The sequence below is a fragment of the Cucurbita maxima genome, unplaced genomic scaffold, assembly GCF_002738345.1.
Source record: "Cucurbita maxima cultivar Rimu unplaced genomic scaffold, Cmax_1.0 Cma_Scf00011, whole genome shotgun sequence".
Taxonomy (NCBI): domain Eukaryota; kingdom Viridiplantae; phylum Streptophyta; class Magnoliopsida; order Cucurbitales; family Cucurbitaceae; genus Cucurbita; species Cucurbita maxima.
In genome coordinates this window covers 3,242,013-3,265,038 of record NW_019272027.1, presented here as the reverse complement: position 1 = coordinate 3,265,038, position 23,026 = coordinate 3,242,013, and the positions used below count along the sequence as shown (strand labels likewise).

Below are 23,026 nucleotides of genomic sequence, written 5' to 3'. Positions count from 1 at the left end.
TTCAAAAGAATAGTTTACAAGAAGTCGAAACACGTTATTACTACGAACCTCTTGCTCTAAGAAATCAAACAACAATTTCGAACTCAACCCCATTAATCCTATTGAGACCATGAAAGCAAAGTATGGGAAGAAAATCCAACGACGGCCAAAAATAAACATAATTACAACGTTTCTAAAAAAGAACCAGTCATCTCTCAAAACAAACTCGATGAAAACAAAACACAGCATCGTTTCAAATAATAGTTACAAGAAGTCAAAACACATCATTACTACGAACCTCTTGCTCTAAGAAACCGAACAACGATTCCAAAGTCGATGTCATGCCATTAATCCTTTCGAGACCATGAAGAAAGCTTTGAAAAGAAAGTCAAAAGACAGCAAAAAAGGGACCAGCTTTGAATTAGGAGACCAGACATCATAGATTTTGCAGAAGAAAGCTTTGAAAAGAGACAAAAAGTCAAATCCTGACCTCCCATTTCCCGCAGATGGCTGAGCTGCGCATGCTCCTTTTCCTTGTTCTTCCCATGTTCCAAAAGCCAGTTTTACTTTACCACTCAGCAACAAATGATGCAGAGATTTGTATAATAGACTGTGACAATAAATTAGAAGAAAGCAAACAAAATGATGTTTTTTTCCCTTGCAAATCCACGCGCATTACCCGGTTTGTATTCTATCAAGCCGATCGACACTTTTTCTTGCTCTTTCCAATTGGTGTTCGACGATTTTCCATGACTTTTCATGGCAATCGACACTTTTACGAGACCTCTCCCCATGGTTAAAGGAGAGTCTGAGCTTTTCTAACTTATCAGTAGCCTTCAGCTTCTCTGGTTGATCAGTGCTCCGCCTTGGTTTATCTCTCCGGTCTGTGCTCTTCCTTGGAATCTCGAAAAAATCTGTGCTCTTACGAGGCTGCTCGTATTGGTCTGTACTTTTTCTGGCACTGTATCGCTGTGAAGGAGGTTTCTCAACTGTTCCTACAAACTTCTTTAGATGCCTGATATACTCGGGATAGAGCTCGAGATTACAGTGGTTTCCGCCATTTAGCCACAGCGGTTCGTATTTCTCTTTACAGAGCTCCCATAGTTGCTTGCCATGGGAGCAATCAACCACATCATCTGAAGTTCCCTGCAAAATGGTGTAAAGATGCCTTAGATTTTGAATACTTTCACAGAGCCAACATTAGATAGCTACAAATTACACTGAAAATTTGAAGAGAAATCTGTACTCTTTTGGATGTTTGAAATTAAATCTACAGGTTGCCATCGTGTATATATGAGTTAATTTCATTGATGTTTTCATGGTATATGAATCTAAAAACTAAACCAAGAGATGATACTTCCTCCTCGTTTACTATAGTAGTAGAGAAGACTGATAATGTGAGATCCCATGTCGGTTGGAGAGGGGAATGAAACATTCCTTATAAAAGTGTGGAAACCTCTCCCTAGTAGACGCGTTTTAAAATCGTGAGTCTGACAACGATACGTAATGGGACAAAGTGGACAATATCTGCTAGTGATGAGCTTGGGCTGTTACAAATGGTATCAGAGCCAGATACCGGACGGTGTGCCAGCAAAGAGAATGTTGGCCTCCAAGGGGGATGGATTGTGAGATCCCACATCGGTTGGAGAGAGGAAAGAAGCATTCCTAATAAAGGTGTGGAAACCTCTCCCTAGCAAACATGTTTTAAAACCTTGAGTCTGACGGCGATACGTAACAGGACAATGCAGACAATATCTACTAGCGGTGGGCTTGGACTATTACAGATAATGATTAATCTTCTTTTAATAGCATCACAAACATTAACAGCCAAACGAGCAAGCGCCCTCCTATTACCGACTCCTAATAACACTAAGATAAAAAGAACCAAACGGCTTAACATATTCAAATCCGAGATGCATCAACACCACAGAATCATATCCATAACTCATATGTCAAACAATGCACAAAGCCATAAAGAGGAACTAAGTTGAAGATCATCCTTACATGAATGATGAGGATTGGGCAATTAACCAGCGAAATTTTGTCGATATTCTGCACATAGATAGAAAACGAAGTCCGTTAACTACACGTATATGAAAACCAATGAACCAAATAGTAATATCTTACCTTATAAATATCGAACCAGTAGGAGCGCTTTACAGGATACATGACTCTTAGACCAGAGAGTATTGGACTATGCAAAACAACAGCTCTTAAGCGAGGAAGTCGAGCTGCAAGATCCAAAGTCGGGCCACTCCCAACGGATTGACCGTATAAGATCACATCTTCCTGCTTGGTACCATAGCTTTCTTCAAGACACTTATATGCAGCCTCAATATCTGCATATGTATTTTGCTCAGATGGCTGCAACACAATGTTTGAAAAATCCTCATTTTATTACTATAAAATACAGAGTTATTTCTGTCATCAGAAGCAAATTCAACACACCTTTCCTGATGATTGACCGTAACCCGAATAGTCGTACCTGCACGAAGTAAAAGGAACCGTATCAGGAACAACACACTTAGGAGGTTGTTTAGACTCGTTTTGTAACGGCCCAAGCCCACCACTAGCAAATATTGTCTTCTTTGGACTTTCCCTTTCGGGCTTCCCCTCAAGACTTTAAAACGCGTCTGCTAGGGAAAGGTTTCCACACCCTTATAAAGGGTGTTTCGTTCTCCTCCCCAAACAATGTGGGATATCGCAATCCACCCCCCTTCAGGGCCCAACGTCCTCGCTTGCACTCGTTCCTTTCTCTAATTGATGTGGGACCCCACGAAATCCACCCCCCTTCGGGACCCAACGTCCTTGCTGACACACCGCCTCGTGTCTACCCCCGGGGAACAGCCTCCTCACTGGCACATAGTCCGGCGTCTGGCTCTAATACCATTTGTAACGGCCCAAGTCCACCACTAGCATATATTACCCTCTTTAGGCTTCCCCTCAAGGCTTTAAAACGTGTCTGCTAGGGAAAGGTTTCCACACCCTTATAAAGGGTGTTTCGTTCTCCTCCCCAACCAATGTGGGATATCATAATCCACCTCCCTTCAGGGCCCAGCGTCCTTGCTGGCACTCATTCCTTTCTCTAATTGATGTGAGACCCCACCAAATCTAACCCCCTTTGGGGCCCAACGTCCTTACTAGTACATCGCCTCGTATCTACCCCCTTCGGGGAACAACCTCCTCGTTGGCACATAGTCCAATGTCGGGCTTTGATATCATTTGTAATGGCCCAAGCCAACCGCTAGCAGATATTGTCCTCTTTGGGCTTTCCCTTTCGGGCTTCCCCTCAAGGCTTTAAAACGCGTCTGCTAGGAAAAGGTTTCCACACTCTTATAAAAGGTGTTTCGTTCTCCTTCCCAACCAATATGGGATATCTCACATTTGGTAGACACGGCAAGGTCAAGAATTTCCATCGAACAAGCCGATGAGCTACGTGAGCTTTAGAGCATGGATTCACAACTCCTCCTACCTGCAGATTGTGCTTGAAAGAACTAACAAATCAACAAATTCATCACAGCAAAGAGTCCATTTCTAATGTTCTTCTTAAAATTTTATTGATTAAGATGCACTGTTTAACATCTTCTCCAGCATCTAAATTTGCCAAAACTAAAGCTCTGAATCTATGATTTATAAGGATAATAGATTGATAAACTGAAACGAACAGAGTGACAATGAAGCCCACAAGATTGGAAGATCCACACAACAATAACTCACAAAAAGCTGAAACAGAACTTAAGCAAATTCTTCAAAGAAACCAAGCAACAACAAAATTCCATGAAAAATACCCTTAAATCGATCTAAATTTGCTTAAATTAAACAAAATGCAAGCAATCAAACTCATAATCTTCCAGAACAGAATGCCAAAATAGAGAAGATCAAAAGGCATAAACAGAGAGCTATCAAAACAGAGTTATCAAATCCAAATGTTAAGAAATGGGGGGAAGAACAAGTACCCCATAAGATTAACACGCAGGTGAATACTGAGCTCGATGAAGAGCTCATACATTTGGCCAAGATCGGCGGCGTTGCCATGAGAATACAACAGAGTGGAAGTCGCCATAGGATGCCGGACATAAACGGCAACAATATCGGTGCTCCGACGAGAGGGAAGTTTCAGAACTTCAACATTTTCGCGATGAGGGAAAGGGCTAAGAAGCAAAAGACCAGTAAGATCATCAGTGATGAGCTTATAGGAAGGTGGATTCGGCGGGAAGAAGGCGAACTTCGCCGCCATGGATGAGGTAACGCCACCCATATCGCCGCTGCCTTGGAACCCACAAAAGATTTCAAAATCTACACTGAAAAAACGTCCGATTATATCTATTCGAGGTGTTTTCGATTTGGGAATTTCAAAATGAAACCGACATTCCTTTAACCCCTTTGGATTTTTCTTTTCAGAGACAGTGGGGAAAAGAGCACAGAAGATGTTCATCCAGTGAGTGAGATTGCTACATTCTTCAATGGATTAAGCCTCCTTCCTTCCCCATGTTTTAGAGAGAGAGAGAGAGAGAGAGATACAGAGCGGTGGACCAGAGGGGGTGTGAAGGTTGAATTATTTGAAGGGTCAGATTACTCTCAGTACTCTGTGTGAAAGGGAATTATGGCGGACGCAGCCTCTGCTTTGTTTGGTCTTCCAATGTAAATTTCAAATATCAAACTTTCCCGAACTAGAATACATCACTCAACTTAATTATAAATGTCAAATATTTTTAATAGTTATAGTAATATTCTTAATAGTCATAGTAATCTTAAAAGTAGAGTTGAGTTGGATTGTAACCTTATCTTCGGATTGATCGTGCTGACTCGAAAAGAATGTTAACTTGTGAACCGAGCCAAATTGTCAAATATTCTTAATAGTCATAGTAATCTTAAAAGTAGAGTTGAATTGGATTGATCGTGCTAACTCGAAAAGAACATCAACCTGTGAATCGAGCCAAATTTTTTATTTTTTAAAAATTCAACCTAACCTAACTTTTATGGTTTGAATTGGATTGTCCAAATTGATCGGATTATCGAGTCATATAAACATTCTTATTTGCTACCAATAAGAGATCAAGATTTATGATTCAATTATCATTCTTAATGGTTAGAACTTAAAAAGTTTTAAATATTAGTTTAGTCACTTTATTATGTGTTTCATTGTATGGTTGATCGGTGGTTACTAGTGTATTTTATGTTTCATTTTATAGTTGGTGGTTGCTAGTGATTTTCGACTTCATGCAGGCAAGTTGCAATTTGGAATTTAGTATTCTGTGTTTCATTGTATGGCTGATCGTTGGTTACTAGTGATTCCGACTTACAGGCAAATTGAAGCCTACCATCTGAACTGAAAATGAGATTTTGGAGTTAACTCACCTTCACGGTATCACAACCCTTTGTCCCAACCCATGGGAAAGCCTCTTCTTTATGTTCGACATCAAATGTATTGAATGCCCCACAATTTTGAAAGTTTAAATTCAATCCTAATAGTTTTAAATATTAGAATGAATCCCTAATCATAAATTAACTCTCTATTTTCAAACCGGTAAAAAATCAATTAATTATCCATTATATATGCCATATTAATAACCCAAATCGCATAAAACTCAAATATCAAACAAGTCTAAATTGTTGGAGCTATCGGGTCATTTGAACACCCTTAGGCGAGGGTAAAGATTGTAAATTTAACCAAGTTTTTATTAGGTTGGGTTAAACTAACCAAAAAATCTAAACCCGCTAACCAAACCAAAACTTTGGTTCTCCAAAAACCCAACCCAGGGTTGGGTTAAGTCGTTAGGGTGGTTTGAGTTATCAGGTCATTAGAACATTCCTACTCAATACATATCGACATTTCTTTTCATTTCAAGCCTCTAGTCAGTCACTTATATATTGTCTCGACCAAATCAAACGGTCGAGAATTGCTCGTTACCTCGTGTAGACAAGGAGATAGAGGATCATACTCATTCACCAGCATAGAAGGGGAAAAACTCTTCCTGACCTCTCAAGTCCCATCATCTCCAACCTGGATCAACGGCAGCAATGGTGAAAATCATTATCAATTACAGTGAAGAAAAGAATGAACAATAGGCAGATGGGAAGGGAATGATTATTTCCTTTATCCAAATCAAACTTAATTCACACCATAAAAAGGCTTAGAAGAGATGTTGATATGAGATCTGCATGTATTATAGATGGAAGTTTAGTCAAAACTAATCAGAAACATTGTTATCACTAAATTCAAAAGTGTACTTATTACCGACCCCACATGTGTGAAACCTTACATCGGTTGGAGTGAAAAACATTCCTTATAAGGGTATGAAAATCTCTTCCTAAGAAATGCGTTTTAAAACCATACGGCTAATGGCGATACTAACGGACCAAAACGGACAATATCTGCTAGTAGTGAGCTTGAGCTGGACGCTGGGTCCCAAGGGAGTAGATTGTGAGATCCAACATTGGTCGTAGATGGGAACGAACCATTCCTTATAAGGGTGTGGAAGCCTCTCCCTAAGAAATGGGATTTAAAACTGTACGACTGACAACGATACGTAACAGGCAAAAATGAACAATATCTACTAATGGTAGGCTTAGGCTGTTACGCCAAAAAAGCGGAACTTTGATGAAATAAATAATCCAAACATGTCATAATGTCAGCCACACTACATGGACCCCAAATCAAGGAGAAAAGCTTCAAATCAAGATCATAAAGCAAGCACCAACCTCTTGTGTTTGAAAATGACTAAATAACAACAGAATATAAAGGAAAAATGCCTAGGAAGTAGAAATGAAGCTATGGGCAGAATAAAGGAGGGGGGTCCCTAGTTTTATGTAAAGGAATAGAAGAAAAGAAGTTGTGGGCCTCTGTGATCCTACCTCTTCTTTTTTTGTAGTGATGGGATGATGAGCCATGTCCCCCATCCATGGCAGGGAATCTAGATTTTCCTCAAAGATTTCTTTGCTCGACACTGAATGGTTGGGGTTTACCGAATACATTGAGCACGTTGATTGTAACAGCTCAAGCCCACTGCTAGCAAATATTGTCTGTTTTAAAACGGTTTTAAAACGCATCTGCTAGGGAAATGTTTCCACACCCTTATAAGAAATGCTTCGTTTCCCTCTCCAACCGATGTGAAATCTCACAATCCACACCTTTGGGGGCCCAACGTCCTCGCTGGAACACAGTCCAATGTCTGGCTCTGATACCATTTGTAATAGCTCAAGCTCACCGCTAGCAAATATCATCCGTTTTGGTCCGTTACGTATTGTCATCAACCTCAGAATTTTAAAACACGTCTGCTAGAGAGAGGTTTCCACACTCTTATCAAGAATGCTTCGTTCCTCTTTCCAAGCAATGTGAGATCTCATAATTCACCCCCTTTGGGGCCAGCATTCTCGCTGGCTCACTGCTCGGTGTCTGGCTCTTATACCAATTGTAAAAACCCAAACCCACTATTAGCAAATATTGTTCGCTATGGCCCGTTACATATCACCGTCAGCCTCACAATTTTAAAACGCGTCTACTAAGGAGAGATTTCCATACTCTTATAAGGAATGCTTTATTTTCCTCCCCAACCCATGTGAGATCTCACATCAATGATCAAGTTTAGTGGCCATATCGGTTTAGATCCGATGAAGCAACTTTCTTAGCCTAATAGCATGTCAAAGAGTCTTTCTTATCCATAATGAAAACAAATGAATCGTTTTTGTCCTTCAGCAGGTAAGATGCTATTTCTACCATACTAAGATCGACACCGAGAACACCGATGAAGTTGCCAAGTGGCAACGTACAAGAGGTGGCAAGTATATAGTCTACTTCACAGCTTATTGAATGGGACAAGCCCTCTTCAATTACATCAAAGAAGGACAATACATTCTGCAAAAGAAATCTTGCATATATATGTCACAGCAGCAGATACAAAACCAAAGCATATCAGGTCATTGTTGTCATTTCCTGTCAATCAATACATCAGTATGCTCCCAACAACAATAATTGGTTCAAAAAATTGGAAATATCGAATTCTAGAGCACTCTTGAGCTTCTGCCTCAATTCAAAATTAGTGTACATAGTATCAGTTAACAATGGAGGTGCATCTTCCTATATTATCACGGCCTTTTCCGACCTTCTACCTCAATTTTTCAAAACTCATGAGCATAGTTCATCACATTGAGATACCGTTATGCTTACGCTACCTTAAACTAATAAGTCTTAGCTAACGATGGGAGTTGATCTTCGTACATTATCATATCGTCTTCCAGCCAGTAAAGCAATGTTTTGTACTAGAAGGCAGAAGCTTGTCCAATGTGTTAACATCCATCAACTTTTCCAGAGACTAAGTGGTAATTATCCAAGGATTAAGATTATAATATCCAAAAGTTTCAATATATAGATTCTAGACAAGTTTTTTTTATGAGAAGCATGATTCTAGACAAGTTCTATTTATGATAAATTAATATGAATGCCAATCAGAGTGCAAGAGAAAGAAGGTTGCTAGAACAATAAACAAGCCATATTTACCTAGCAAATAGCAAATAGAACAAACTGCTACACCTTGACTACAGACCAATTCGTGCAAACTAAATAGAATATATTGGCTCATATTCCTTGCATTATGGGCTATGCCTCAAGATCACTTTCAATATCACATAGAGAGGTTAAGAAAATTGGGAGATCCCACATCGGTTGGAGAGGGGAATAAAGCATTCATTATAAAGGTGTGAAAACCTCTCTCTAGCAAACGTGTTTTAAAATCTTGAGGGGAAAGCCCAAAGAGGACAATATCTGTTAGCGGTGGATTTGGACTGTTACAAATAATATCAAAGCTGGTTATCGGGTAGTATAACAGCGAGGACGTTGGGCCCTCAAGGGGGTGGATTGTGAGATCCCTAGCAGAAGTGTTTCAGAACCTTGAAGGAAAAGCCCCAAAAAGAACCATATTTGCTAGTATCAGGCTTGGGCTGTTAGAGAACTACGTTAAATTAAGAATCTCCAAAGGCTTGGGCTGTTAGAGAACTACGTTAAATTAAGAATCTCCAAAGGCTTGGGCTGTTAGAGAACTACAGTTAAATTAAGAATCTCCAAATGCAAATCCTTTTTTCTTTTTCATTTGTGGGTTAGGGGGTTGACGGCTGAGGTCGAGTTAGGAACTAGGAACTAGGAAGAGATAAAAGCTATTCGTCCAAAAAGAGAAGTCCAACATCCAAAGATATATCATTTTTGAGCAAACGATTTGCAAAGTCTAACGTCTCAAGGACGTTGTCCTTGTCAAAAGAGAATTTCTCATGGACATATCATATTCCATGACCCCTCACCATTCCGCCAATCAAAGAGCACACAACCACTTTAAAAGAACTCTATTTCTATGAATTTTCTGAGCAAGCAAACTTATTACCATACACAAGAAGAAGCCATTAGGAGGCTCATAGCTTAATGTATTACCACCATTTGATTACCAGCACAAAAGAAGCTTTCATTAATCAGAACCGTAAGGTCTAATCTTAACCTTCTATAACCAGCAAATTTTAGTATTACAGAGATGATATTCATTGGGAATAAACTAGAAAGCACCCTTTGATGTATCAATGTAATGTAATAGCTTAAGCTCACCGCTAGCAAATATTGTCCTCTTTGGGCTTTCCCTTTAAAGACTTCCCTTCAAAATTTTAAAACACGTCTGCTAAGGAGAGGTTTCCACATCTTTATAAGGAATGCTTCGTTCCCCTCTCCAATCGATGTGGGATCTCACAATTCACCCCCCTTGGAGGCTCAACATTCTCACTGGCACATCACTTAGTGTCTACAACTCAAGCCCACCGCTAGCAAATATTGTCCTCTTTGAGTTTCCCTTTCAAGGGCTTCCCCTCAAGGTTTTAAAAAGCGTCTGTTAGGGAGAGGTTTCCACACCCTTATAAGGAATGTTTCATTCCTGTAACGGCCCAGATCCACCGCTAACAGATATTGTCCTCTTTGGGCTTTCCCTTTCGGACTTCCTCTCAAGGCTTTAAAACACGTTTGCTAGGAGAAGGTTTCCACAATGGTGGTTTGTTCCCCCCCCCAACCAATGTGGGACATCACAATCCACCCCCTTCGGGGCTTAGCGTCCTCGCTGACACTCTTTCCTTTCTCCAATCAATGTGGGACTGCCCCCAAATCCACCCCCCTTTGGAGCCCAGCGTCTTTACTGGCACACTGCCTCGTGTCTACCCCCCTTCGGGGAACAGCAAGAAGGCTGGCACATCGTCCGGTGTCTGGTTCTGATCCTTTCGAGCTTCCCCTCAAGGCTTTAAAACGCGTCTTCTAGGGAAAGGTTTCCACACCCTTATAAATGGTGGTTTGTTCTCCTCCCCAACCAATGTGGGACATCACAGTTCCCCTCTCCAACCGATGTGGGAACTCACAATCCACCTCCTTGAAGGCCCAGCGTCCTTGTTAGCACATCGGCAGCTCTAATACCATTTGTAACAACCAAAACCTACTGCTAGCAGATATTGTCCTCTTTAGACTTTTCCTTCCATGGATTCCCCTAAAGGTTTTAAAACGCAACTGTTGAAGAGAGGTTTCCACATCCTTATAAGAAATGCTTCATTTTGGATCCCACAATCAATCTTAAAACAAGAGCAAAATGAAAACATGATCTGCAAAAAACCCCTACACAGGAAGTATGAATCATTTGAACTTCAAGTTAACACAACACTTCCAAACTTATTCAGGAAAACAAAAGGCACATCTATGAAAAGCTTCCTTTGAGCTCGAAACAATAATCTCTAAGAATTGGCCACTAAGAACAATGACGAAGGAAAATTTTTAAACCCATTCTACAAGACTAAAAAGAATACATATAGTCTTACCAAATAAAGAAACTATGTCTGTCTACGAAGTCTCTTCCTTAGCTTCTTGTACTTGTGCTTGTTCATCTTGCGTTTCCTCTTCTTCTTCACGCTATCAGCCCACAACTTCCGAGAATCGTTTTCTTCAACATAATCCGGCTCGAATTGAATCGATCCAGTTGAGGAGATTTGCTGCAAGTAAAGTCCAAATGGAAAACTAGGGAAGAACTGCGAAAATTGAGACGGATACGAAGTTGAAACAGAGTTCAAATTAGAATCACAATGGCCGTCTGGTTTCCTATCAATGTCAAGAGGTTGGTGAAGAATATAGGGTAATGAGGGATTTTGTGAGGTCTGGCTACCCAGAGCAGCAATTGTTCTTGTAGGTGGCGATTTTCTAATGAGCTTTTGAAGAATCGACGCCATTGATACAGAGCGAAGCTTTTGAAACTGAATGAAGCTATATGTTTTAGAGAGATTTACTGATGGAGATGAAAAAGAGAACTCGGAAGAGAGTGGGAGAACGAACAGCGCCACAAACCCTAAGCAGATGGGAAAGACAGAGGAACGAAATTTTGATTTTTTTTTTTTTTTTTAGGAAAATAATTAACCTTAAACTCCTCAAATTAAAACTAGGACAAGCTAAACTCAATAATTAAAAAATAAATAAATAAATAAATAAATAAATAAATATCTCTATAAATTCGTTCTAAAAAAATATAAATCAATAACCGAACATTTAAATTTTATGAATAAATTTCTTAAAAATTGAATTAAATCAACGTTAATTTTAAAAAATACATTTTATACCATATTTATTTTATTTTTTGAGCTATAAATCTTAATTAAATGTTTGAAAAATAAATAAATAAACTGATTTGGAGTGGGATTTTCATCATCCAATACCTCCCCTCGAACAAAGTACGCATTTCCTTAATCGTAGCTCGACTCCAAAGCCTTCGAGAAGGTTGGACTCCTTTTCTTTTGAAGTCATTAAATTGAGCTATAAATCTTAATTAAATATTTGAAAAAATAAATAAATAAGCGGATGTGGGATGAGACTTTTATCCTCTAATACCTCCCCTCAACAAAATATGTCTCTCTTTAATCGTGTCTCGACTCCAAAGCCTTTGTGGAGGCTTGACTCCTTTTCTTTTAGACTCCTTTGTTCGATATTTGAGGATTTACCAATCTATCGGCACGATTAAGTTTAGCGCATGACTCTGATACCATGTTAGACGAACACGATTCTCCACAATGGTATGATATTGTTAACTTTAAGCATAAAATCTCATGATTTTGCTTTGTACTTCCTAAAATGTCTCGTACGAATAGAATGAGTATTATTTGATTATAAACTACTGATCATTCTCTAAATTAGCAGACGTGGGACTTTCATCATCCAACACACACCACTCGAACTAATACAGTAAAAACAACTCAACTGAAAAATAACACAAGTGGGTCGGGTTGAATTTATTATTTAATAAAAATTTACTAACATTACTCCCTGAGAGAATGAAAATAATACAAAACTTCCCCAGATCTTTCCAAAATTAAAAACTGGCCCCCACTTTTATTCGGAGTTTTTCTCGAGCTTCCTGTGCAGAGGCTTGCTTTCAATTCCGCTGGTGGAGGTTCCATAACATCGACGATGGAAAGGCGATCCATATGGTTGCTCTTCTCGTCATCTCTCTGCTTTTTTCGTTGCGACCACAGAGAGTTTCTTCCACTCTTCCTCTTCAATCATTGAATCAGGTGCTTATTTTCGCCGATGAATTTGACTTCCGTCTGTTATTATTCAAATTTTGCGAGATGGATCTTCATTAACTCCTTTTGAATTATCATTTCATTGTTTGATTTCGTAAATGAACGATGGATGGAAAAATTCTGTAGTAGTGACTTTGTTTAAATGATGTAGAGTTTGATTTAGATTCCTCACGACTTGGTCTCTTTGACAGGATGATTTGTTTTAGAATGTTCTCTGCGTTTCTGCATTGAAATCCAATGAAAATCCACTGAATTTGTGTGTTAAGAGTGAGGATGTGAGATCTCACCTCAACCGGAGAGAACGAAGCATTTATTTATAAGATTGTAGACACGTTTTAAAAGCCTGAAAGGGAAAGTCCAGAGACGACAATATCTGATAGCGGTGTGGGTTTGGATTGTTACAAATGGTATAAAAGTCGGTCGATTGTTACAAATGATATCAGAGCCAGACACCAGGCGATGTGCTAGCGAGGAGGCTGAGTCCCGAAGGGGGTGGACACGAGGCGGTGCAAGGACGCTGGGCCTTAAAGGGAGTGGATTGAGGGGCCCCACATCGATTGGAGAAGGGAACGAGTGTCAGCGAGAACGCTGGGCCCCGAAAGGGGTGAATTGTGACATCCCACATCTGTTGGGGAGGAGAACGAAGCATTCTTTACAACGGTGTGGAAAACTCTCCCAAGCAGATGCGTTTTAAAAACCTTGAGGGGAAGCCTGAAAGAGAAAGCCCAAAGAGGACAATATCTGCTAGCGGTGGGCTTGAGTTGTTACAAATGGTGTCAGAGCCAAACACCGAACGATATGCCAACGAGGAGGGACATGAGGCGGTATGCCAGCAAGAACGTTAGGCCCTAAATGGGGGGTGGATTGGGGGGTCCCACATCGATTGAAGAAGGGAACGAGTATCAGTGAAGATGCTGGACCCTGGAAGGGGTGGATTGTGAGATCCCACATCGGTTGGAGAGGAGAACGAAGCATTATTTATAAGTGTATGGAAACCTCTCCCTAGTAGACGTGTTTTAAAAACTTTGAGAGGAAGCCGAAAGGAAAGAAATACTTCTTTGCAAAGTTCTGAATTCATGTTTTCCATTTTCTTACTTGTTATGGTTAAATGCAAATTATTACTGGAGAAACTTCAATTCTATGAATGACCCTCTTCTTTGCTGTCATTTTCCATAGGGTTCTAAAGATTCTGCCACTGAGAGGTAATATTTGGTTTCTTTACCGTCACCTATGTTCCTATATAGTGAGCAGTTCATTTTCCTTATGATGATGATAAATTTTGAGCTTTGGAGTTAATGTCCAGTGCTCCAAAGCAGGATTGGAACGATGCTCGTGAGGTACACTGCTCGAGAGATAGGAGTAGGGCGGCGTGGAAAATAATTGAGGAGGTATTCATATTCAACATTTGAATGGAGCTTTTTTTCTTCTTCTTATAGTTATTCCTTTTACCTCGACGCATCGATACGACCATTTGTATGATATAAAACTTTATCGAACTAAATCAGAATGTTTTTACCTCGACGCAGTATCTAATGCCCTTTGTGGATAAAAAGAAACACAAGATTTGTACGGAGTGTAGGCTTCACCCGGATAATGATATGTTCAGAGATCAAGAACAGCACAAAACGCATCTAGATTTTAATGACTGGAAGTGTGGATATTGTAGAAAAAGATCCTATGAAGAGAAGTATCTTTATCAGCATTTTGACAATAGACACTATGATTTGCTGAATGTGGTAAGTTGCCGTTGATGATTCAATTCCCATTTGATTCTTAGTTAGTCATATAAGATCATTCTAAAACGTCTATAAGAATCGTGGGCTTTCGTTAGTTCATAGTGGATTATATATGTCTTTACTTTTTTGAGTTCATGTTGTGAGGTGGGAATGTCTTAACTAGTTGAGATAATACTCAGGTTGACGTTCACGGTGGATTATATTGCAATATAGTCAAGTAGATATAACATGGGACACTAGGTACTTTACAATATGTTTATGCTTCTTTCTAGTTATTGGATCGTGCCTATTCGAGTAGACAGGGTATTTATATGGACTTCAGGCAAAAAGTTCTTAAACTGACCCAAGTACCTGTAGTATTTTGTGTCTTTAGTAACCGATCTCTCTCTTAATAATAGTTTGCAGTGTACTTTTGTGAGATCCCGCATTGGTTGGAGAGGAGAACGAAACATTTCTTGTAAGGGTATGGAAATATCTTCCTAGTATACGCGTTTTAAATTTTTTAGGACAATACCGGCTGGCGGTAGGCTTGGGCTGTTACAAATGGTATCAGAGCTAGTCACTGGACAGTGCGAGACACTGGTCAGAGTTGGGCTAAACCCTTTACATAGTAGATGTGTTTTAAAACTGTGAGGTTGATGACGATACGTAATAGGTCAAAGTGGACAATATCTGATAGCGGTGAGCTTCGACTGTTACAAATGATATCAGAGTCAGACACCGGGCGGTGTATCAGTGAGGACATTGGGCCTCAAGGAGGGTGGATTATTAGATCCAATATTGGTTGGAGAGGGGAACGAAACATTTCTTATAAGGGTGTGGAAACCTCTTCCTAATAAACACGTTTTAAACCTTGAGTGGAAGCTCAAAAAAGAAAGCCTAAAGAGAACAATATCTGCTAGCGGTAAACTCGGGCTGTTACACTTTTCTTCTACTTATACATCACGAGCATAACCCGTAGACGGTACAAAAAGCATTGTTTACTTCAGTTTTAGCTGATACGGCACTCGAATCATCTTGCTCGTGTTTAATCTAGAGTCGAAGCAAGTGCATGGCAGATCTTTGTGGTGCATTGCACTGTGATCATGTAATGGATTCAGTATCACAGAAAAGTAAATGCAATCCTGCTGCTGCTGCAAGAAACAAAGACATGTCTGAGGTAACCTCAAAAGATTTCCTGTAGATTTCTTCTTTATATACTCACAATTCACCACACAATTGTTAACTCATTGCAGGCTCTTGCTGATAGTTGTTTTCCCATCAATGAGGGTGCCTCAGCCAGCCATCTTCATGGTAGCTTCAGAATTCTCCCTTACAACTTTCATTACTATCATCTATCTAATAAAACTCTTTTGGTGTTATCCAAATGGTAGAATTCTTCTTGCACCAGTTCTGTGATGCACACACTTGTAGCAGAAAGCCAAAACCGTTCTCGAGAGGTCGACAGGTATGTAGTTTCATTGTATGTATATATATGGCTCCTTTTGATCAATTTCTCATGGTATATGATGCTTGCTCAGTGTCACAATCGCACTCTAGCAATAGCGGGATAGCGATTGTGTGACACTTATTCTAACCAAGCGAACAAGTCAGCCGTGAGAAATTCGGACGTTGCAGACAATGTCGGCGTATGTTCAAACCTCGAGTCATGTTGAGAGAAAAGGTTTAGAAAACGTGTGCGAGGAAATACATTTGCTAACGGTTTGAAGAATTGAAGAAAACAACATTATATGACTATAAGCAAATTAAGAAATATCACGACTTAAATAGCATATAACTCATGGTAGGAAGAAATGACAACTAGTCATATCCCCTATAATACATTTTGGGGTATTTTAAGCCCTGGCGGGCGTAGACATGGTTTTGGTGAACGGTCATACATCCTCGTATTGACCCATCGTGAAATGGTAAAGACCTATCTAGGATGAAAGCATGTAAAAAGGGCTTTGGAACGGGCATGTAACCATGGACAACATGTCTTAGACAAGTAAGATTGAGACATCTGTCATGCGGCCATAAACAATATGCTTTGGACAAGCATGACCGTGACACTGAGTAATCTTCAAGTTATCACATTGGTCTCTCTGATCTTGATCGGCTCTGAAAAATATTAACATGCCTTATGTTGTCAATGAACTTTTAACAAGAATTGTTCAGTCGAATCATCTGAAGTTTGTGTTTCGTTACTGCATTTAATTCACTCGTTTATCCAATAATCATCTCAGGTTCATTAGTCTCTTCCTGTTATCCGGGAACTTGTTCAGAAATACTGCTAGCAAGAAAACAATTCTATCCCGTTTTCTTTTTTAAAAAAACCCAACTTTCATCGAAAAAGATAAACGATCCAAACTTTTGTTGAAGCAAGAACCCTAAACCCTTGAATCAACCCTAAATTAGATTACCTAAATTTGGATCAAGGCTAGAATTAGATTACCTAAATTTGGATCAAGGCTAGAATTAGATTACCTAAATTTGGATCAAGGCTAGAATTAGATTACCTAAATTTGGATCAAGGCTAGAATTAGATTACCTAAATTTGGATAAAGGCTAGAATTAGATTACCTAAATTTGTAAATTTGGATCAACCAAGAAATAAGGCTAGAATTAGATTACCTAAATTTGGATCAAGGCTTTAGATTACCTGATCGATCGAAGATAAGGCTAGAATTAGATTACCTAAATTTGGATCAAATAAGGCTAGAATTAGATTACCTAAATTTGGATCAAATAAGGCTAGAATTAGATTACCTCTTACCATCGAAGATTTGAAAACCTTAGGCTAGAATTAGATTACCTCTTACCATCGAAGATTTGAAAACCTTGTTCTAAATTGAGTCACTTCACAATCTAACTTGATTAAGGCTTGATTGAATGACTCGATCACAATCTAACTTGATTAAGGCTTGATTGAATGACTCGAGTGCAATTCTACCACAACAAGAATTGCTTGAAACTTAGAAATGGCAAATATGATGCTCGAATTTCTAAGGGAAATGTCTCAATTTGAGATCTGAATTATATTCATCCACGAATCTGATTTTTACATAACATATTGTGGGTATTTATAGTCTCCCGACAAAAGACATTCGTGGCCGGGATTCAATCCTGATCCCCTTTAATCTCCACAAATGACGAAGTCAATTTTGACCAATTGACCATTGCAAAATGAAAACAAAAAAACAATAAAATCTGTTGATATGTTTGAGTGGCTAAAGAAATAAACTTGAAATCAATTAGGCTTCACTCGTGTAGGTTCAAACCCTATCATTTTTTATGTTTTTGTTTTTCAACTTCAACCGTGAAAATATTCAATTGTCCTTCGTCAATTGTATCAGCTTCTAATTCTACAAATGTTTGTTGAATCTTCTTCGCCTTGGATCGTGTAATAGGTCCAGTTGGAACATTCGCCTTGGATCGTGTAATAGGTCCAGTTGGAACATTTGGAACACCGTGATTCTTATCATCTTCTCTCTCTTCAAAATGATTCGTCAAAGGACTTAAGTCAACAACATTGAAAGTAGAATGTACTGAAAAGTCTCCGGGAAGATCAATTTTATATGCATTGTTATTAATTCTTTCAAGGACTTGATAAGGGTCATCCCCTCTTGGATGTAACTTTGTCTTCCATTGAGATGAGAATCGCTTCTTGCGAAAATGTATTCAAACCCAGTCACCAAGTCACCAAGTTTAAAAATGATTTCCTTCCGTCCTTTGTAATCCTTGAAGTAACTTTGAAATTTTGGGTCTCAATTCTCTCCTTCACCCCCTTGTGCAATGTCTTGATCAAGTCTGCCTTATTTTTGGCTGCGTCACTCACAAACATATTAGAAGGAATAGGAAGCAAATCAAGAGGCGTAAGTGGATTAAATCCATAAATAACTTCAAAAGGAGAACAATGTTGTTCTATGAATTGCTCTATTATATGTAAACTCTACAAATGACAAACATTCATCCCAAGACTTAATATTCTTAGAAATAATAGCCCTAAGCAATGCTCCTAATGTTCTATTAACCACCTCAGTTTTTCCATCCGTCTGAAGATGACATGTAGTTGAAAACAACAATTTGGTACCCAATTTACCCCACAATACTTTCCAAAAGTGACCTAGAAATTTAGCATCCCTATCAGTAACAATTATTCTAGGGATTCCATGTAATCTTACTACTTCCCTAAAAAATAAATCAGCAATATGTTTTGTATCGTCCGCCTTGTTACATGCAATAAAATGAGTCATCTTACTAAATCTGTCTACCACAACAAAAATACTATCTTTACCCTTTTTAATATGCGGTAAACCAAGAACAAAATCCATAGATATATTAGTTCAAGGTTCATTAGGTACATTCAAAGGAGTGTACAATCTATTCGGTTGTGATCTAGATTTAGCTTCTTTGCATTTAAAGCATTGTCTACAAAATTTATGAACATCATGCTTCATTTTTGGCCAAAAGAAGTGTTCATGCAACATATTATAAGTTTTATTAATCCCAAAATGTCCTATTAAGCCACCACTATGTGCTTCTTTAACAAGCAAATCTCGGAAAGAGCATTTAAGAATACAATGCTTACTTTTCTTAAATAAGAATTCATGAAACACATAATAATCATCTACAGCTGTTTTTGTAAGACAAGATGCATAAATAATTTCAAAGACGTGGTCATCTCGATATAATTCTTTAATATGCTCAAATCCAAGATTTTTTGCACTGATAGAAGTAAAAAGATTGTACCTTCTAGATAATGCATCAGCTACCACATTATCCTTACATTGCTTATATTTGATGACATACGGAAATGTTTCAATAAACTCCACCCATTTTGCATGCCTACGGTTCAGTTTGCTTTGACCCTTAAGATACTTCAAGCTTTCATGATTAGGGTGGATCACGAATTTTCTAGGCCATAAGTAGTGTTGCCACACCTGCAATGTGCGAACTAAAGTAAACAATTCTTTATCATAGGTAAGATAGTTCAATGCTGCCCCATTTAGTTTTTCACTAAAATACATTACGGGTTTTTTACTAATACATAGGAGAACGAAGCATTCCTTTTAAGAGTGTGGAAACTTCTCCGCGGCCATAAACAATATGCTTTGGACAAGCATGACCGTGACACTTAGTAATCTTCAAGTTATCACATTGGTCTCTCTGATCTTGATCGGCTCTGAAAAATATCAACGTGCCTTGTTGTGTTGTCAATGAACTTTTAACATAAAGTAAGAATTGTTCAATCGAATCATTTGAAGTTTGTGTTTCGTTACTGCATCAAATTCACTTGTTTATCCAATAATCATCTAAGGTTCATTAGTCTCTTCTTGTTCTAACCGCTAGCAAGAAAACAATTCTAACTCGTTTTCTTTTTTTAAAAAAACCCAACTTTCATCGAGAAAGATGGAAGAATTTATGTGAGATCCCACATCGGTAGGAGAGGAGAACGAAACATTCCTTTTAAGAGTGTGGAAACTTCTCCTTAGCAGACATGTTTTAAAACCGTGAGACTAACGGCGACATATAATAGGCCAAAGTGGATAATATCTGCTAGTGGTGAGCTTGGGCTGTAACAAATGGTATTAGAACTAGACACCGGGAGGTGTGTCAGTGAGGACGCTGGGTTGGCCCCCAAGGGAGTGGATTGTGAGATCCCACATCGGTTGGAGAGGATAACGAAACATTCATTTTAATGGTGTGGAAACCTCTTCCTAGCAGACGCATTTTAAAATCGTGAGGTTGACGACGATACGTAACGAACCAAAGCGGATAATATCTATTAGTAGTGGGCTTGGGCTGTTACAATTGGTATTAGAGCCTAACATCGAGCGGTGTGCCAGTGAGGATGCTGGCCCCCAAAGGGGGTGGATTGTGAGATCTCACATCAGTTGGAGAGGAGAACAAAACATTCCTTATAAGGGCGTGGAAACCTCTCCCTAGCAGACACGTTTTAAAATCGTGAGGTTGACGGCGATATGTAACGAGCCAAAGTGGACAATATCTTCTAGCGGTGGGCTTAGGGTGTTATAAATGGTATCAAAGTTAGACACTAGGAGGTGTGTCAGCAAGGACGTTGGCCCCCAAGGGGGTGGATTGTAAGATCCTGCATGGGTTGGAGAGGAGAACAAAGCATTTCTTATAAGGGTGTGGAAACCTCTCCCTGGCACATTTAAAACTGTGAGACTGACGGTGATATATAACCGGCTAAAGCGGACAATATCTACTAGTGATAGGTTTGGGCTGCTACAATCTACAAGAACATACAAAAAGTAAACCCACAAAAAGAGTCCCCAACTACCAGAAATGACCTCGTCACCCATCCAACCATATTCACCACCTCCTCTAAAGACCTCGTCACCCCTTCTTTTTGTCGAATGCATTCTTTGGTATGCGTGCAGGTTAGGACGAGTTGGTCCATCGTTATTTTAGTTTTGACCATACTTATTGTGTTGTTTTTCTATGTCTTCGTTTACTTATATAAGAGGTATCTCTCCTTTGGCCAGCCTACCTTCCATTTGTATCAGTTGATGAAAGGTTCAACTTTGACTTGACAATCGTGTTCGTTTTACAGAGGAATGCAAACGAGACCACAAAATGCTGAAGCGCCTCTCGAAAAGTGGAAGAAAGAAAAAATCTTCGTAGAATAGAAAGAAACTCTTGCCCTTTCATTAACAATATGCAGATTTATTTACGTAACAGGTCGTAACGGGCCAAACCAGACAACATCTTCTCGCTCACTTTTTAGGAAGAGAGGACAAATCTAGTTTGTTTTAACCCGTTTGTTTTCTCACATCATTTGTAATTATAGAACTCAGGTTGGTTGGTGCCCTGCTATGAACAGATTTATCTAATTATGAATCCATCAGTCTTAATGCTTTATTACACTACTTTTTATGAGATGACCCATCGACCTTACATATTGGAATCATATATCATTCATATTCTTTTTCTCTCTTTCTTTCACCCTTCTATTTATCCGCATACTTTTATTGCTTCACAACTCATAATCGGATTTTTTGGTATCTTATTGAACAAAAATGGTGATATTGTTCCTCCATTGATCAAGAATTTCGATTTTTGGGAAGTATCATGATCATCCAATAAGAAGGGTTTCAATTTTTTCAAATGAACGATTTGAAGACCTATTGATTCTAACAACTGATTGCTCGCGCCCCTAGGTATTCTCTACCTACCCACCTGTGTCGGTTTCGGGTACAGGTACCCTTTTGTTGAAGGTCCTAACGAATTCCTAATTTCAATGAAGTTTTGAAAAATCCAAACATCTCAGAGATCGATAGAGAGGTAGGAATTTATCGAACGAACCGCACTCCTTCGTATAAGACCGATCCTAATTAAATTGATGAGCCCCACCCTAACGAAATTCATTTGATTGAGACTATAACAATCTTTCCAGTTATTTATTTCGTTCCCTATTAGGATCAGTCGCGGTCTTACAAACTCTACCGATAGTATGGACGAATCTGTTTCTTCATGAATCTCATGGAGAGTTCGATCCTGGCTCAGGATGAACGCTGATCTTCAGAGTTTAGATTGTCGGTAAAAATTACGACACGTTTGGCTTTTCTTGAACGAATTTGATGATCTTGCGCCGTCTTTTTTTTGTCTTCTTCGTCTTAAAAAAATTTTATTTAAATAATCAAAATTATAAACGAACTTCTACTAGACTTTTTTTTGAGTCAAACCGATTCTGATTCATAGAGACGCCATTGAATTAAATTAATATGATATGAAAAAGAAAGGTCAACCCGTGTATTTCTTTTGAACTCTCAATACAAATCCATCCTCTTGTGAGCAATAAGATTTTTGTATCATAACATTTCTTTTGAGAAATATAACCATTTCATGAATATTAACTTGGGCAGATTGATCAATCCGTAAAAGTCAGATGGTAAGTTCTAACTCTTAAACTTTCGGGAGGGATGTGTTTACTTGGTTTCTTAACTTAAAGAGCGTCTTAACGCATTTCAGGGAGAACTAACTAGTTCTGAGTTCGAGTGACACTTCTCCTTCAACCATAACTCATCCATTGATTCTTCAACATTAGTCAGTTCAGACCTCCAATTAGTGTCACCCAAGCTTCATATTGGTCATTGATAGATCACCTAGGTTCGAGTCTATAAGCAGTGATAATTGCCCCATGAAAACTCATTTTCGCTATGACTTTGGTGCTTAACCAATCCACTAACGACTCATTCTTCAACCGGCACGTGGTTAGTGTCTAATAGGTTTCTAAACTTTCAATTTTGTCATTTAATCCCTAAAATTTAAAAATGTCTAATATATAGTTGTTAGTACTTAAATTTTTTATAACTGATCTAGTACTTAAATTTTTTATAACTGATCTATTATGACATGTTCATCACTTTCTGACATTACCTAAAAGTTCGGAAACTAAACTAGTAAATGTTTCACTTTTCATAGAGGGAAATGTTATTTTGGTTTGAGAAGTGATGTTACCGGTAGTAAATGTTTTTTTATTTTTGGGCATAAGTTCCCTAAGTCATTCTCGGACCTAACTGTTGTTCAACCTTAATAAGGTTGCAATGCATCAGGAAACTCAACTCAATAAATCCTAATATGCTTCGTTATTTAACCTAAAAAGTATTGATAGACACGATAAACTATGATCTTAACCGATCATAATTAAAATTTAATATAATAGGTACACGTCAATTTAACATTTTTTTTTAAAAAAAAATTGAAGATATTTTTTTAATTTTTCAGAA

General features: G+C 38.7%; 3 protein-coding genes across 5 annotated transcripts; 1 reads left to right on the top strand and 2 right to left on the bottom strand.

The window, feature by feature from the left end:
• Positions 1–27: 27 nt before the first annotated feature.
• Positions 28–4,566, bottom strand: LOC111486666 (protein ABHD17B-like). Its single transcript, XM_023133877.1, has 7 exons — positions 3,936–4,566; positions 2,428–2,464; positions 2,107–2,343; positions 1,984–2,031; positions 659–1,125; positions 470–518; positions 28–353 (listed from the first exon to the last, which is right to left on the bottom strand). Exons 1-7 carry the CDS (start codon positions 4,412–4,414, stop codon positions 327–329), a joined length of 1,344 nt encoding a protein of 447 aa, XP_022989645.1. The 5' UTR covers positions 4,415–4,566; the 3' UTR covers positions 28–326.
• Positions 4,567–10,818: 6,252 nt separating this feature from the next.
• On the bottom strand, positions 10,819–11,211 carry LOC111486591. Its single transcript, XM_023133760.1, has one exon. The coding sequence runs from the start codon at positions 11,209–11,211 to the stop codon at positions 10,819–10,821; it is 393 nt and encodes a 130-aa protein (XP_022989528.1).
• Positions 11,212–12,301: 1,090 nt separating this feature from the next.
• On the top strand, positions 12,302–22,176 carry LOC111486705. Of its 3 annotated transcripts, XR_002718918.1 has the most exons (10): positions 12,302–12,543; positions 13,732–13,757; positions 13,859–13,943; positions 14,082–14,291; positions 15,328–15,450; positions 15,527–15,584; positions 15,665–15,738; positions 20,678–20,763; positions 20,851–21,086; positions 22,061–22,176. XR_002718918.1 is itself a non-coding variant. In XM_023133935.1 (9 exons), exons 1-9 carry the CDS (start codon positions 12,457–12,459, stop codon positions 20,924–20,926), a joined length of 825 nt encoding a protein of 274 aa, XP_022989703.1. In that variant the 5' UTR covers positions 12,302–12,456; the 3' UTR covers positions 20,927–21,088. The 3 variants fall into 3 exon arrangements, 2 of the variants coding, with proteins under 2 accessions (XP_022989703.1, XP_022989704.1); XM_023133935.1 differs by lacking the exon at positions 22,061–22,176 and having other exon boundaries at positions 20,851–21,088; XM_023133936.1 differs by lacking the exons at positions 20,678–20,763; positions 22,061–22,176 and having other exon boundaries at positions 20,851–21,088.
• Positions 22,177–23,026: the final 850 nt, after the last annotated feature.